This window comes from Clinocottus analis, unplaced genomic scaffold (genome assembly GCF_023055335.1).
Source record: "Clinocottus analis isolate CAN_PGR_092001 unplaced genomic scaffold, fCliAna1.0.p SCAF_8, whole genome shotgun sequence".
Classification (NCBI taxonomy): Eukaryota; Metazoa; Chordata; class Actinopteri; order Perciformes; family Cottidae; genus Clinocottus; species Clinocottus analis.
The window spans coordinates 19686547-19703734 of NW_027176240.1; the positions used below are offsets into that span (position 1 = coordinate 19686547).

The following is a 17188-nucleotide window of genomic DNA, read 5'->3' on the forward strand; positions in this document are numbered from 1 at the left end:
CAGTTGTTGGTCCTCTCATCGGTGATGGCTCTGTTCCGAGTCTGGGTCCGAGACAGCAGTGTCAGTCAGCCAGCACGGACAATGGACCCTTTCACAGCAGACACAAAGACACAACTAATAACGATACCGATGGCTCATTTAAATAAAGATGCACCAATAAGCCATGCCAGAGAGCCAAACACAATACCAGTGGCCTGGAACTAACTCGCCGAAATGGACAGTAATTATTGTAGCCCTTTGTACGACAACATCTTAAAATGTCTGCAGTTCAAAAGGTGTATTCATTTTTAGAATTTGTACTATTGGTGCTTTTGGAGCACTTAGACAAGATGTACCGGTTTATAGAGTGGTACAATATTAGACTATTGTTAATCCAACTGAAATAAAATAACACAGTTACTTTTTCAAGGGCATATGGAGAAGTGTGAATGAAATCCTTTTCCGAGTGAAACGAAGTACGGAAGGAGGGCAGTCATAAGAATTTTTCTTAAGGATGTTCCAATTATCGAGTGTGGTAATTTTAAATTGAGTTGTGCGGGGCGTTTTGAAAATGCTTGGATTGTATTAATACCCTTGCATATGCACAAAAAGGTCAGATTAAATTATTCCTATGTGTGCCAGTGCCTTGCCTTTTCACTCGGTTTCTGACTTTATGAAACTCCAATATCTAATTATCATCCTTTAATTAAAACAGCAGGTTAAATGTTAAATTTTGTTTTTTCAGTGCAGAAAGAAATATTCTCTCTCTCTCTCTCTCTCTCTCTCTCTCTCTCTCTCTCTCTCTCTCTCTCTCTCTCTCTCTCTCAGATGCTCCAGAGGGCTGTGGGAAGGGATTGGGGGATACCGCACCAGTTGGCGATGAACTGGACATCTTTGGACCAATGGTCTCCAACCCTCTTCCCTCTTCCAACAACACACAGCAGGTAACAAACACACACACACTTTCATCCTCTGCTTATCACTACAGGCAGACTGCAACACGGGGAGTCTGCGGGGACTCTCATGATGCAAACGCAGGCATATTTGTGAACACCCCACGTACGTGCAGAGACGGACTCTCTGAGGATCATATCAAAGCAAACTGTGTGTGTGTGTGTGTGTGTGTGTGTGTGTGTGTGTGTGTGTACTCCCTTAGTATTAAAAGAGAGAACGAGAACCCTTTTAGTCTGCATAGCAGAGTCCGGTTAAAGTATACAACCCAAATATAGAATTTAGAAAAGATAATACCATACAATTTTAAACCTTCTACATCCATGCTTTAAACAAAATGCAGCTGACCAAATAACACATCGGTAAGTGGTGTTGGGAAATATGGTAAAGGCACTCACACAACATTTGTATCTTGCTTTTGAAGCGTTTTAAAAATATATATTCAGATATTGTCAGTAGTTGATTGTAAATTGCTGTAAACTTGTGTTAAGTAAATAGGATCTCACAAACGGGTAACGTTATTAAGCTAATTGTGTTCATACTGCAGCTCTGAATCATCATTTTGTAAGTGTGACTGTTCGTATATTCATTTTAAATCTTTTAGTACAGGATGTCTGGTTTGATATGCAACTTTTTGTTTGATCAGGTATGGCCTGTAAACCAAAGAACTGTTGCGTAAGCCGAACATAATGTATAAAGTGAATCCTACGTCTACATAGAATGTGCGAAACATAACCTTCTTTTAGCAAAAGTTTAGCAAACATGCATAGTCGTCAGTGACCAAAGCTTTGCTCATACCGCAGCAAATAGATGTAAATACATCATTTTTAAGTGCCATGAATATATCTTCAAAGTAGTGAGTAATGGTACTCCAAATATTACTTCAACTTTGACAGTTTTTCTCTGTAGAAAGCTAGCGTGGTAAGTTAATGTTACTGACTGGTTTCAATAAACAAACGCTGGGAGGATCTCAACAAGAAACGACAGAGGCTGCAACATTTCGTTGTCACTAATTCTTAAGTCACTGATTCTTAAGTGTTGAAACAAAAATAAGACTGTGACTTGTCATTATATTTTGCACAAACTAACCTTGTCTGTTTATAAGTGAATTAGCTAAATAAAAAAGTCAAAAACCAAATCCCAGATATTTGAAAATATTGTGATGGAATGATTGAAAGTGCCTCGATGGATTTGTGTGCTCCGTGAGTGTCAGCAGCCATATTGGATGACCTTTATTTTCTGGGTAAAAAAAACTGTGTTTTTCTGAGTAAGAAGAGAGAGGGAATTTTTTGCGGGGGAAAAGAAATCTTTGTCCTCACTAATTTTTCCTTCCTCCCGTCACTCCTTCAGCAGCGAGTCTCACTGGAGTGAGTACGACTGGTTGAATTAAACATTTTCATGGAGCAATGTTGAGTTTTAAACGCCGTTGTGGTCCCTCAAAGCGCGGCCTTTGACCTCGACTCGGCTGGAAATGAGGACACGCATTCATGCGGACACGTCTAAAACTCGATGCGTATGCACAATTTCTATTCAGGGATGAAGAAACGCAAACAAACAGGAGACATGAGAGAAGACACACAAAACACACTAAGTACAAATGCAGAGTGACCTCCATTCCTTGGGTTGAAAGTTCATTCTTTCACTCTGACCTATTCCCGGGTTTTAAATTATATATCTTACTCTGGTACACACACACACGTACACGCACGCACACACACATCTCAGAGCCTCCTCCTGGGAGCCTACCAGGCTGTGGCTCCCTGAGGACCCAGGCATGACGAACAATTATGGCCTGCTGTAACTGCAAGCTCCCCCTATGACACTACCGGGCTCCCACTTACCCCCTAATCTCCCGTCCATGCTTACCTCCTCTGCGACTCCATCTACTGCAGCTCTGTGTGCGCCTGGCACCCCAGCTCATCTCCATAAATCCATTAGTTCTGAATTCCCCCCCTCTTGCCTGTGTTCTCCATGCAGTGAGCGTTCATGCCTTATGGTAATTACCGCAAATAACGCTTTCTGACTTGTAAATAGTGTTTACGTCAACATCCAAGTCATAATTACCCACCGGGAGTCTCAGACTTTTTAAGTTCCAGTATATCCTGCTTAATAACTCAGAAGAGCATGAAAACAAACAACTGTGAATACCTCACATGACCAGCCAAATCTAATATATAGAATGATATATTTGAATATATTGACGCTGCACATTACTTTTAACGCTAACTAGGTCAGCAACCTCCGGATATGAAAAGTGAAGCTAATGAAGAAGTGCCTCAAATTTGCTATCTTTGTGGTAACCAGCAGGGGACGACTCCTCTGGCTGCAAAAAAACTTCTCACTTGATTTATTTCTTCAGTAAATGAGCTTAAAGTTCCCTCAGTTAGTTTAATGTATTTTGTTTTGTTTGATCTAAATATATATATATATATATATATATATATATATATATATATATATATATATATATATATATATATATATATATATATATTCCATGTAATAGTCATAAACAATATAAAATAAGTGGATGTAGTCACTGTGATGTCACCCAATGGTTTGTGGACTGCCGTTTTGAAGCCTGAAATTTGGCATTTTGGCCTTTACCATCTTGGCTCGGCCGTCGTGGCCTTTTGTAATGTTGAGTTTTAAAAACCTTTGGGTGGTCACGACCGGAGAGAAGAGGTCCAGATTTGGTAAATCAATAAACAGTCGATGGGGATACAGCATACAATTCTCAGCCGAGGGTGCAGCACTTTAGCTTCCACAGTCCATTTACAGTCTAATCTGCAAATAGTTCGCTGTCATGGCCTCCACGAATGAACCCCGAACAAAAGTTTACGAATCGTTTAGTACTCCAAGTCCCTGAGCCTATGGCCTCTCATTGGTTAATTTCACAGCATGCGAACGGCTAAAAGTTTCACAGGGGCGGAGTCATCCTTTGGCTTGGTAAACAGTCCACACCACAGCATCCCCCTGCTTCCGGTGTTTAAAGTCCTTACTTCTGCATAGCTAACAAGCATCCATCTTGTTTTACACATTCTATGCATACCTGACACACCTCCCAGTGACAAAAAACAACAATTATTACAACCATACAGTAACCAGATGTGACACTCAAACGCTGAATAAGACCTTTTTTAGGCAATCCTCAACTGAAAATACACTGCGAAAGAGTGGAAGTTGAAAGACAAAAACCTAAAGCATACCCTACCTTATGGTCTGTTATGCCCATTTCTTATACAAAGGCAGGTGAACTGTTAGCTTTAGCCTTGTATCCTTTACCATCATGCTCAGTTATAATGGTTTCACGTTTGTTGCCATCAAATACAAAGCTCAGAGCCTTCTTCATGGTTCAAATTATCGTAAGAGCCAGCTGTAAGACATTATTAATACAGAAACGGAGTTTGCAGCCAACTTCATGTTAATTATCTAGGTGGCTATAGAGCTGAGCCCACTGTTTCTCAGATGGCCACGCACTTTGAGTGGTACATCAGCGTTATCATTGGAAACTGCATGCCTGCGGTGATAGATTGGGAAGTTTGGCAGGTACAGCAACGGTAACAGCAGCTTCTGGGCTTCTTAATATCTTGACCAATGTGAATCATTTTTTATGAAGAACACCTTTGCCCTTTATCTGCAAAATGGAGAAGCACTTGATTGCCGTCTCGTTTGCCCAGTTTCAATTTAAAGACATCAACCCCCAGACTCCTGCCGCCAATGTCACAAAAAAAACACGTTGTCCATTAAGGGAGTTCATCAATTGGCTTTACTTTTTTTCTCCTTTCAACAGTGTAATGGCAACACCACAGCAGTTACAGCTGCAGGTTTGCAAGGGATTCTGATCAAGCGTCGGTATGTGACTAGTTGGGAGAATTATAAGTAACTTAGTATGTTTTACACAAGTAGTACCACAATATTCACATTGCTCCACCACAACATGGTTTTCTACCCTCCCGTAGTGGTCTACCTTCTCTCTGCCGACACCCACGTCTTTTCTTCACAGTTGCTATGCTCCATTATTATCCATATGGCCTCTCTCGCCCCTGTCCTTCCAGTTCCCTTCCCTCTCTCTCCTGCCACTCACTAATAATTCTCTCACGCGAATATATTTTCCTTGAATCTTTACACGGAAGGTTTGTCCTGTTCCTCTCCTCCTCCTTACCGTTTGTATGTCCTCTCCCTCCCCTCTAAACTGGGGCCTCATTAATCAATGTTGTGTATGTACAATCACATGCGCAAATCGGACACGCAAGCATTTGTAAGAGTCCTTTATGAACCAGGATTTACTCTCACAATAAATGGGCTGAAGTTCAAACACAGTCGACACCATGCTGGTGTACGGCGCCGAGGGAAAACAGGGAATTTATTCTTTTCTTTTTGGAATTCACAGTAAAAAAAAAAAAAATGTAAACTACATTTTCACAAAGGTACACTTGTGTACAATTAGTTAGACAGCAAAATAATTGTAGTCACTAATTGAATATACTCACTTTTAAAAGTCAGAAACATTCCTCTTGCACTTGAGATTATAAAGTTGCCGGGCTGCAGAGGTGAGGTATAGAGTGATTTAAAAGAGAAAAAGTGAATAATGTTTTTGGTTTCTTACACCACTTTTTCCCCGTGTGCTGAACAAAGGCATAGGACTGGAATCTCACACCTTCCGTGAGCTGCATAATTGCATGCTGTCCTTTGAAAGCTCAGCGATGTTAATAGTTTTTTCTATTGTGCTGCACAATAGAGGTTCGTGAAAAATCTATCCACCCTACTGCCAACCTGTTGCCACCAAAAGTGCACCAATTATTCAGCAGCGCGAGTGAAAGCTGTACTGGTATGCACAAGTAGCAAGTTTGGAGAAGCAGACTGGAGTAAAGCACAGGAGAAAAGCAATATACTGCTATGGTTGAGGGGCTAAAGCTAAAGCTATTTTAGACGCCTAAAACAAATAAATGTCAGATTAAGTGTACTCTATATATGTTTTATATTTTCCAACAAGGAACTGAACTTAAAATTGAACCTAACTTATCTGTTTGGGCAATGGAGTCTCGTCAGATCATTTTTTTAGTTCAGTTGCTAATAATACTTCTGCACTTCTGCTAAATCTGGTTTTGTATGCTGGACTTTGTATCAAATGTATCAAAGTATTTAACTGTGACGTACTTAAAAGTATTAAACAATTGCTGGTTTAATGTATTTTATCAGGTTATTACACGTTGCTATGTACAAACTATTTATTCTAAATAGGGCTGGGCAAGTTAACGCATTAATATCACGTTAACTTTTCAATCGATTAACGGCGTTAATTATTTGATCATGCGTTAACTGCATTTTTTGGGAGGGATTTGGGGGGAGATTTTACTTTGAAGGCGATTAATTTAGGTGCGCTGAGCGCTTCCGTAGCATCACCGGACGATTTGCCAACTTGAGCCTGACGTGAAAGCACGTATTGTTCTGTAGTTTCGGTTCTCAGCGAGCACCGCGCGAGCGAGTCGTTCGCCTCACAAAGCTTCACAGGCGTCAGTCTACGGCAGGCTCGCGCTGCAAGCTCAGCGTCCCCGAATTGAACATTAATCGCACAAAGCCGCCGCTGATACCTGTCAGCTGTCCTTCACATCTCCACCTCATTCAACCAGACGTCAGTGCTCTTGTTCAAGACAACGCAGACTGGACTTTTCTCTCTGAGGAAGAAAAACTGAACTGAAAACATGAAAAGCACTTATTGCTTTTCTATAAAGTGAATCAATTGCTCATCTTTAACATCTTTAAGGTAAGCAACAGACTGAACATGGACAAAAAAAGGAGTGGTTTGTCCCTCACAGGGACCCTTACGACTGAACAGTACCTGTTCAGAAAAAAAAATATATTTATAAACTATATATGTATGTATGTTAACTTGCTGTTGCTCCAGAGTGCTTTTGTATTGTTCTGCTAACATTACTTTAAAATAAAAGCTGCAATACACTAGTTTTTACTTCATTATTGAATTTGGCGCAAAAAGCGATTAATCGCAGAAAAATCATGCGATTAATCAGTTATTTTTTTTCAACTTTGCCCAGCCCTAATTATAACTAATAATTGTACTCAAGTAGCTCTGTTCATCACACAAGATCCATAGAGAGGCCTTTGTAGTGTTGAAGGCTAGAACAGGGAAGATTAAAAACATATATACTATTATTTATATCTACTGTAGAGTTGTGCTTTCTGTTTCAGCCTTGGACTGCCACGCTGCACTTCATACACTGCAAGGACAGATCGGTCCACAGTGGCTGCTTGATAGCAGACAGGCCGCTCTCACATGGCCCTCCGCCTGCGGCAGCACTGTCTGTCTTGTAGACTGTAATATTTGAATGTCAAAGAGTACAATTTGTTTCCGCCAGTCAGGAGAAGAAAAAGGGGAGTGTTTTGCTGCAGCTCCCACAGCTGGGACTTGTGTTGCATTAACGCGCCGCCGATGTCAGAAGACTTTTCTCGCATGTTGACCTCAAACTCCGCCAAAGTTCAGGGGTTCTTTTGACCCTGGGGACATGTTGCTGGTCTTCGACTGGCCCATGTCCAGCGGAGCATGGAAACTCACACTGACATTTCCAGCAGCATTTGAAAGGGAAAAGGCCGGTACCTCGCAGTGGTGTGGATAGTAATCTCCTCTGCTTTGGTAGGAAGGTTAACGTGTGATTGTGCGTCTGACAAACTGGCATCTGCAGTTTGGGCTACCCAGAGGAAGACAGTTGGATTGAGATGACCTTTTCCTGTGGGATTCGCCATGGGGCCAAACTCTCCGCTGTAGATAGTGTGTCGCTGTAGAATGAGTGTGCGTCCTGACCCCTTGCTTGCTGACACGCAACATTTGGAACCTCCATGAACTTACCTGTAGCACCACCATCGCAGCGTCAACCTTTCCCCTTCTATACATACAAGCAGTACATACGCACACACACACACACACACGCATACATGCACATGCAGATGGCTGAATTTAGGATCCAGCAGGCGGATATTGCTTTACAGCTGTGATAACTGGGTGCGTGGAGAAAGGGGAAGCCTGCTGATTCATGCAGCTATTAACCGGCTTCGGGGAGCGCTCGCCTATCTACGAATACGTCAATTACGAGAATACGATTACAGCCTTGTAGGAGGGTGAGGATTTGTGTTATCCCCCCTCCCCTTTCCCCCTTTCACACATACACACACACACACACTCTCTTGTCCTCTATCTCTCTTTCACCCCACAATGAGTGAGAAAAACCCCGAAAACTCAAATAATTCTCTCTCACTCTTTTCTTTATATATATATATATATATATATATATATATATATATATATATATATATATATATATATATATAATCTGCCAAAATAGAATAAACATTTAACCTGAAGTGGATGGTGGGAAAAAAGGAGTTAAGATGGGAGCAAAAGTGCGAGATGATCGTGTTAGAAGGACAAGTTAGGGGAGGGAAAGATGTTTGGGGCAGTGGATTGAGGGAAGGAAAAAGGACAAGTGGGCAGAGAGCAGGTCAGGAGAGGAATGAAGGAATAAGTGAAGTTGGAGGGTGAGTGCAGAGACCCACAAGACATGGAGCATGAAGTCCCACCACCCCTAAGAGGCTGAGTGCGATGGTGCACACACAGCTGAAGCGTTGGCTTGAATGACCACTGAAAGTGTGTGGATGAAGCACTACGTTGTAAAATGTTGCTCATGTACTCTCACTTTCTGTGCTACGTAACTTTATGGTTGAAGTCGTTAACAAAACCTCACAGTGAGTCTGTGACTAGCTGAAAGTCGGTTTAATTTATATGGAATAGCTCGCTGTGATGGTCGCAATGGCAACAGTACACATAAAAATGTCCGCCGCGCCGACCATCCTGCCGATGTCGATTTGAGGGGGTATTTCAGTTCTCCTTCTTTGCTATTTCCAAGGTTTCCTCGTTGCATGTGCATTTAGGGCGGGGGCCGTGCAAATAACAGGAGGAGATGTGTCAGCACAGTGTGTTTGAGTGTGAATTCACAAAAGTCAATCAATTTGCAATTGTCAGTTTTGTGGGGGAAATGATCCGCCTCTGAAAAGGAGCAGGTGGGATTTGCATAAGCTGCGAGAAAGATTGTGGCGATGAAAGAAAACATGCAACAGTAGTAAGGCTATTATTATGACATTGCATCGTAACACAGTCTACCTTATGCTTTGACTGACTGCGTAATGAGCTGCTGTCTCAGTAAACCAGGCACTCAAAATAGTGATGCATACTCGATGCCATTTTCACCGCACTTTTGTGAAAAGCCATTTTCTTCGTAGATCTGTTCCTCAGTCATTGTCATTCTCCAATGTCTATTGTTATATTTTATTCAAATGTTAGTCATATGTTCACAGTTCGGCTCGTACTATATATTGACAGATCAGTACGACTGTAGCCATAATTGTCTCTATTACTAAGGCGACCAAATTGAAACCATAAAACAACTCAAGTGCCGAAATGCAAAAACAAAAAAGTAAATTTTTATCTATTGCAAGACGTATGGACATGCAGTCAGAACATAAACCACTTTTCATCCAACATACAAAGCCATTTCAAGCTGGAAGTCCTCTTGAAACAAAGTATGCCTAAAACTATGCTAGTTTGAAAGAAATCACTGCAGGACAGGGGAGGAGAAAGCTTTTCCCTGGAAACACACGAGAGCTTAGTGTGAGACCATTTCCACTCTATTTAACAGTTGTTTTATTTGTGAAAATCTCTTTCTAGCTCTGTTTTGTTCTCCTCCGATTATCTGGCTCTTTGGATCTCCAGGTTTTAGGGCTTTATCTTTTTTTTAAGACTGGATCAAAACAGTAACGCTTTGGGCCAAAAAATACATAGAGGAAGCGCAAAAACAGGAGTAGGATTTGTCGGATGCGGGTCCTCATTTGGACCCCCTGACCGCAGTTAGAGTAACAGTGATCACCACTGAAAGTCAACCACACTCTCGTGGAACTTTTGGAACTTGCTCTGTCAGCTTGGCGCTTTGACTTGTCTGCCATTTTCATAGCCTTAAAATGTGGCAATTGGTTGCCAAGTTTTTATAGAGTTTGATGCCCAGAAGCAAAATAGAAACAATCCAGATGGAGGGCAGCGTCTCTGCAGATACAAGTTTGTCCAGTACGTTCTCGTGAACACGATATCTCAGGACTGCTGGAAGGGAATTGTCTTCCAATTTGGCACAAATGTCCACTTGGATAAAAAAAGAGGTCATTACATTTTGGTCACTGTGACCTCACGTTCGACCCATTCTTGCCCACGAGACATGTACAGAACACCTCAAGGGAATTTCTTCAAATTCGGTGCAAGCGTTGACCTAAAATCAAGTATTAAAGAATATGATTTTTTAGTCAAAGGTCTCAGAAAACCATTTTGGCCATAACTCTTATTTGTTAAGACTAAATTGTCGTGACGCTATTTAAGACAATTTCCCAAATGGTGACATTTTATTGGCACATGCATAAAACTTCAACTTGGCTGGTTGAGGGAGGCATACGGACGCTTATTCTTGTTTAGGAAAATCTAATTCTGCCTTTTAAAGATGCTCAAGAAAGGTGGGGAGATGATTCTCTGCGGGTTCGTCACTACATTCGCCACATTAAATGTAGTCATTTTATCCATTGTTAGAATTTATAAATACCAATTTTTCAGTTTACGTTGCATTTTAGTGCATCTTTCCCATTGAACTGTCTCATCGAGGAGTATCTTAAACATCTCGCCTGTACCAAATCTCAAGGTTTTATCAGCCACAGTGAATCCGAATTAGCATGACTTTCAGCCCTCTCGGTGTCACTGAAGTCTACTTTTCTTGTCATTGTTGCATGATGCGTGAACGAAACTCATCAGACCAACACCTAGCAAATCGTTCCCATGCCAAACACGGCTTGTGTTGTGTTAACACAAGCATCGAATTAAAGTAGAAGCTTTCGTGGCAGAGGGTTGTGTTTGAGGGCTAAGTGGGATGAAAGAGAGAAGAAGGGTAAAGGGAACAAGACGTGACTTTGAGATGGATGAGGTAGGAAAAGAAAAGAAGGAAATGCAGTTGATTCCAGAAGAAGGGATGGGGAGTGAAAGGGAGGGCAGTGTGCCAAGAGCAGAAGAAAAAGTCAGGGGGGGGGGGGGGGGGCAGAGCGATGAGGTAATGAGCTGACCTGCGACTCATTGTACTCGTTCTGCCTTTCATTTTGTCTTTCCGTCCCGTTCCTTACCGCCACTCTCTTTCTTGAATTCAGACTACCAAGGCCAGCTTTGCTTTAGTTTTCAGGAAATAAGTCCAAAGCCCTCAACACACACACACACGCACACGCACACACAGACATTTAGAGCCTAGTGGGGTTTTAAAGCCACAGATGGTCTATCAGAGGGGAGTTTATGAGTATTTCAAGCAGTGATGGAAAACCATATAGAAAGAAAGTTGAGTGCGGGTGTGCATGCGTGTGTCTGTAGAGGTCTATGAATAGCGACAGTGAGGAGAATGCTGTCAGAGGGGTAATTCAGCGCTGTGGCTGCACCCATCAACACCAACACTGCTTGAGAAGAATGGTGCCTTGTGAAGAGGCTTTCCTTTACACTGTGTGCTGCTAGGAGCCCCGCAACACATCGCACACTATGCGCCGTGTGTTGTGTGACGGAGAAAGACAAAAGAAAAGGGGTTTAGATGCACATTTGACAGACTCCACTTTAACTTCTCTTCCCTCTGGAGGGGGGGTGAGGCTGAGGTTAGGACTGCCTCGCTGCTCTTTCCAAAAGAGGCCTTCATTTTAAGAAAAGCAGTACTGCAGTTTTGGTGGGTAAAGTCTGTTAAATGTGATTTCTTCTTCTTCTTTTTTTCCCTTTTTGAGAAGGAGCTTAGCAGCAAAGAGGCTTTCTTTCCCTCGCCATGTTTATTGAGCCATGTTATGTCTCTGTGAGACATCCAGACGGATCAGGTGAGGACAGTCTGCTGCCTGTTCTCACCTTGCATTCGCTTCTATAATCAGGTCCGGGATCATGCTAATGTGCTGCGGCTATTAATAGGATGGAGGCTCCATCCTGCCTCCGTCAACACCCAACTTACCTTAACTGGTTTCACTTGAGAGAAAGGGGAGTGAATGTCTTTCCTGCTCATCTGCCCCGGCTTCCTTCCTGCCCTCCTTTTCCTTTCTTTTTTTTCTTCCCCCTCTCTTCTCTTACATTGTCTTTACTTTCAGCTCCTATAAAGCTTGTTCTGTCCTCCGCCCTCTACCTTCTCTTCCTCCCATCCTCTCACCCTTTCTTGACTTGCTTCCTCACCCCCCTCTCCTCCTGTTTTCTCCTCCATTCTTCCCTCCTCTCCATCTTCTCACTCCTCCCGCTCTCTGTTCTCATACCTCCACCCTCTCCTCCCTTCCCTCCCTCCTCCAGTCAAAGGAAGTCAGCAGAGAGAGACGGAGGGAAGCAGCACTGCCTGCTAAACAGTTGAGCACAGCACACTTCCAAGGGAGGGAGGGAGGGAGAGGGAGGGAGGGAGAGGGAGAGAGAGAGAGAGAGAGAGAGAGAGAGAGAGAGAGAGAGAGAGAGAGAGAGAGAGAGAGAGAGAGAGAGAGAGAGAGAGAGAGAGATGTTTATCACAGTCACCCTTTCGTATTCATGAAGTCCAGTTGACTATCGCCTTTCCTTTTCTCCCTCCATTCTCTGTTCACCACACACACACACACAAACACACACACACACACACACACACACACACCTGTACAGAGCTCTTAAGCAGGTGTTACTTTTCTGGCAGCTCCATCCATTAGGCATAATGGTTGTGTGCCTGAAAGGTTTAAAAAAATGTTTTAAAGGTGTGTGTGTGTGTGTGTGTGTGTTCATGCCTCCCTCTCTTTGCAGCAGCCTAATTAATGTCATCTGTCTCACTTACAGTGACAATGCTTCTCCTCTCTTGTCTCCTCTGTTTTTCTTTTCTCTCCCATCCTTTTATTCAGCTCTTGCTCTCCCTCCCTTTTATTTTTCATTGCCTCTCTCCTGTTTCTACTCTGTTGTTTCATCTTTTGTCTCCCTGATGTACTGAAGTGTGAGTTTAACAATACTCCCAGTCTCTGTGTGCAGTTTGTCTGCGTTAAGTCTCGGTTATGCTTTCTGCACGAAGAACCTTTTATTTTCCATGTAGGATTTTTCTTTGTGGAAGTTAGGTATTCTTCCAAACTGTAGGTTGCAGTGTATTGAAAATCCCATGGCTACGCCGTCAGCAATGTTCCCACCGTACGGCAACCTCCGGTTCTGAAGACTGAAGCCAATGCGGAAGTGTGTTAGACGTGCATTATCTCTGCTGACCAGCAGGGGAGACTCCTCTGGTTCTCGATTGTATAGACGTCTATGAGAAAAACATCTCTTTTGATTCATTCCCTCAGTAAACATTTCAGACATGAGTTCATGGTCTCAAACTGTAGTTTCAAGTCTTCTTCAGTACAGCATGATGCTCATTTAGTAACTTACGGTCCGTTCCGAGTCGATTGGACCATAAAGCGGTGTAGGCTTTAGGGCGGTGTTATTGTGATTATTATACGTTACTCCTGTGCAGCGGGACAGGATTATGTTTTATTACATTTCCCAGCCCGACTACTGGCACATGCAACTCTGCACTACATTATAGATGCAAGTGTAAGGAGCAAGTGTGCTCGACACTCTGAGGCAGAGAATATGTTTGGGTAAAACTCTACATATTTCATACCCCCCTCTCCACCCTTCTCTACCCTGTCTCCTTAACAGTCCGGCTCCGGTACAGCACCTGCGCAGGCGGACCCCTCCACCTCCTCCTCTGCCTCCTCCTCCACCTCCACCACCACCACCACCAAGGCGGAGGAGAAGAAGAAGCTTCTTTCCAAGGACTCCATCCTGTCTCTGTACGCCAGCAGCTCGGTAGCCAGTCAGCCGCAGAGCCAGCAACAGCCTGCTCCGGGACAAGGTGACACACACACACACACACACACACACACACACTGGCAGCAGCAATTTTATAAATCCTTTGTCGTCGACGCCCAGTCAGTTGAGCTATCATCTACATGGAACTAAGGGGTTCACATAAACCGACCTCTACACCCATGGAGATGCCTTAAATACCAGCCTTCCAGAAAACCGAAGATTGTGATAGAAGATTTCAACAGCCACAGCACCCAACGGGGAAACGCCGACCACAATGTGGGCCAGCTTAACACTGTCCCTTCGGCCTCACAGTTAACTCTGCACTAACTTCAGCCACAGCTCTATTCCGAAGAAGATTCAACTTCGGCAAAGTAAACTGGCCTGGCTACCAAGAAGATCTTGAAAGGAAGATTTCCCATCTCCCAGCAGCCTCCAGGAATTATAACAAATTCAATAAGATTGTACATGAAGCATCCCGCAAGAACATCCCGAGAGGAAGCGACACTCAATACATCCCGGGCCTCGATGCTACAAGTACCGAACTGCACGAGCGATCCCAACAGCTCTGTTCATCTGCCCCCTTTGGCTGAAACGACCAGCCAAGTAGGTGAAATGAGCAGTGATTCATCAACAGCTACCCATCACACACTAAACCGCCTCAAAACGAGAATGGGACAATTCAAATTGCTCTGGTCAGATGGGGCTACAAGACTGGCCAAAGCGCCTGTGAATGAGGGGAAGCAGCTCTGGAGCACTGCCTTGTCTGCCCTCTACTACCCAACCCTTCAACTCAAAAGATTTTTGCTGTGTTCAATAATAATGCAAAGGACTAGGTCATGAAATGGGAACGTGTCCTATAACCGAACAGAACACTGGTACCTTTGTATCAGGTTGCATTCTGTTTAGAAGGTGTTAGATTAACCAAAGAACGATCTGTGTATGGTAACTAACTGGCTTAGACTAACTAAATAACTGGCAAAGATTTGAGGAAACAACATATTATTTATATAGCTGATACAGGTCTGTTTTCTTCTTTCCTATCCCTGACCCCTCGGGCCCTGCCCTCCAGGTATGAAGCCAGTTATGTGGAATACATAATATATTTGTTCATAATAAAAGAGAGCAGTACAAGCGAGAATCCTTGTAATCCTTGTATTTTCAATTCAAGGACCGGCAGGTTGAACCACATGTGCCGTGAAACGTAGAGAGCAAACAAACACCATACACGCATCTCATTAACGGAGGTAAAAAACAAACAAACATATAGTCATATAAGCACAGGACGCACACTCAGACGTGTGTGTTTGCACACACACACACACACACACACACACATACACAAATACACACACACTTTCACACATCCATTAGAGGAAAAGATGCATCATAGGTCCACTTAACAGAGTCCCACGGCAGCAGCAGCAGAAACAGACGAGCCGGTTCACACTCGTCTTACAGCTGCTGTGTGTAAACACAACTGTAGGCGTCTGTTTATACGTGCTCATGCTACCATGTGCATCCACCCGAGTCGTGTTTGGGAGCATGTGGTACACAATTTAGTGAATGGTGAAAAAAAAAGCAGGAGGCGGCTGATTTATACGCATCGATTGCATCGCTGCATGATCTCACCGACACATAGAGGATTAGGGATGGAAATCAGCATGAAGGGCTGTCTGCTGCCTTATTGTGCTCTCTTGAGTCTAAATAGATGCTGATAGAGATCAAAGCCAAGAGAACCGCGCCCAGCTAATGCCTCAAATCACTGAATTACGTCCTGTGTGTGCATGCATGAGCATGGAGGCCTCTGCAGGATGCCTGTGGATCTAAGTGCAGCTAATTAACTTCCAAAGTACTACAAACAGTTTGTTTATCTTTTTATTGATTTACACTTTACCAGTGAAGAGTTTTTCAAACTTGGAGATATGAATTGCGCTATAAGAGTCCATATTTCAGCATGAGCTGGACGACTCTCAACATCCTGTACATTGAGTCAACCCAGCTGACCGACATCAGAGGTCTTTGTCTCTATTATGAGAAAAGTTTTTAGCTCCTTAAGGTCTTCTCACTCAGTAAAAAAACAATTGGCCTTATTTTGCCAATTATCACATTCCCACAGTGGTCTCATGTGGTGCTGATGGCTGTTTTTATGAAATATGATGTTCTTGTGGATTCAGATGAATCGTTAGAGGCAGTACTAAAAAAGGTTTTTCCTTTTTAGTGTGTTTATAATGGTCCCAGTTTGGCAACTTTCTTCTTCTTCTTTAGTCCGGTTTAATGTTTTAATTTTCACATTAATGTTTGTTGTTAGACTTTAAAGGTGCAATCGTTAATATTTTGGTCCCGGTTGATTTTGAAGCCCTTTTTGAAATTAATTTTAACAATACAGATCCACAATTTGTCCCATGAAGGTACAACAGTGGTGCCAAGGTATTGCTCTTTTATTGTGAAGCAGCAGCAAATGTTTTGTTAGCGTTGGGAGCGGAAACAGGGAGACTTCATTAATCAGATAAAGACTGAACATTAATGTGGAACTACATGCTATTTAGTTTCCAGTGAATACCCAAATTTGAATCCCGAGGCAGTGGCGGACTCCACCCCTAACAGGGAAGAATACGGTGCAGATAGATAATTACAGAATGTGAATACATAGCGGGAGAAAAAACATAAATAGTATGAAAACTGGGTTGTGTTATAATGCAGTTATTAAGGATAAAAACTTTACAACACACCCGAAGACTAGATTCTAAAAAACTGTTTATTTCAACACAGGTCTGTTGTGTCAAGTTGAAAATAACCAGTAGCAAAGGTAACGTGTGTGCTCGTGTCTTTGCACCAACAGGTATGTACGTGGGCCAGCCTCAGATGCAGTTCACCCCGCAGGGTTTCGCTCCGGGGGCGGCAGGAGCCGTGATGGCCGGCGGGGCGATGCCCAACGGCGGCTACGTGGGCATGCAGCAGCAGGCCGGGATGCCAGCCAACCAAGGCCAGAACATGTACGGCATGCAGCAAGGACAGCAGCAAGGGCAGTGGGGCATGAGCCAGGTAACACTCGGGACGTATTGATACGTAAACACACTCAGATAGGGGGTCCGCAATTTGGTTTTTATCATGAACTCAATGGCTGATTGTAATCCCTCTCCAATTTCTCTGCACATTAATCGTTAAGAAAACACACTTACATGCTTTCTGTGTGTCTAACCAACATTTAAATGTCCTAAATAGGCCGCTTGTTTCGTCCACACCCATCGTCAAGGAGTTGTTTTGATAATTGTCGCCTACTTATAACCAGGCGCCGGAATCTGGGTCTGAAAAGTGAAGCAGAAGTGCCTTCGACTTGCCTTCTCTCTTCTGTCTATCAGGGGGCGA

At 43.1% G+C, this 17188-nt stretch overlaps 1 protein-coding gene across 3 annotated transcripts in view; it reads left to right on the forward strand.

Annotated features, from left to right (window-relative positions):
- The window catches only part of smap1 (small ArfGAP 1), a 77270-nt gene that overhangs the window by 59595 nt on the left and 487 nt on the right, over positions 1–17188 (forward strand). For all 3 annotated transcript variants that reach the window (XM_068568218.1, XM_068568216.1, XM_068568217.1), the window contains 3 exons: positions 808–923; positions 13670–13865; positions 16662–16864. In XM_068568218.1, the coding sequence (XP_068424319.1) occupies positions 808–923; positions 13670–13865; positions 16662–16864 (515 nt within the window). The remainder of the gene's footprint in view (positions 1–807; positions 924–13669; positions 13866–16661; positions 16865–17188) is intronic.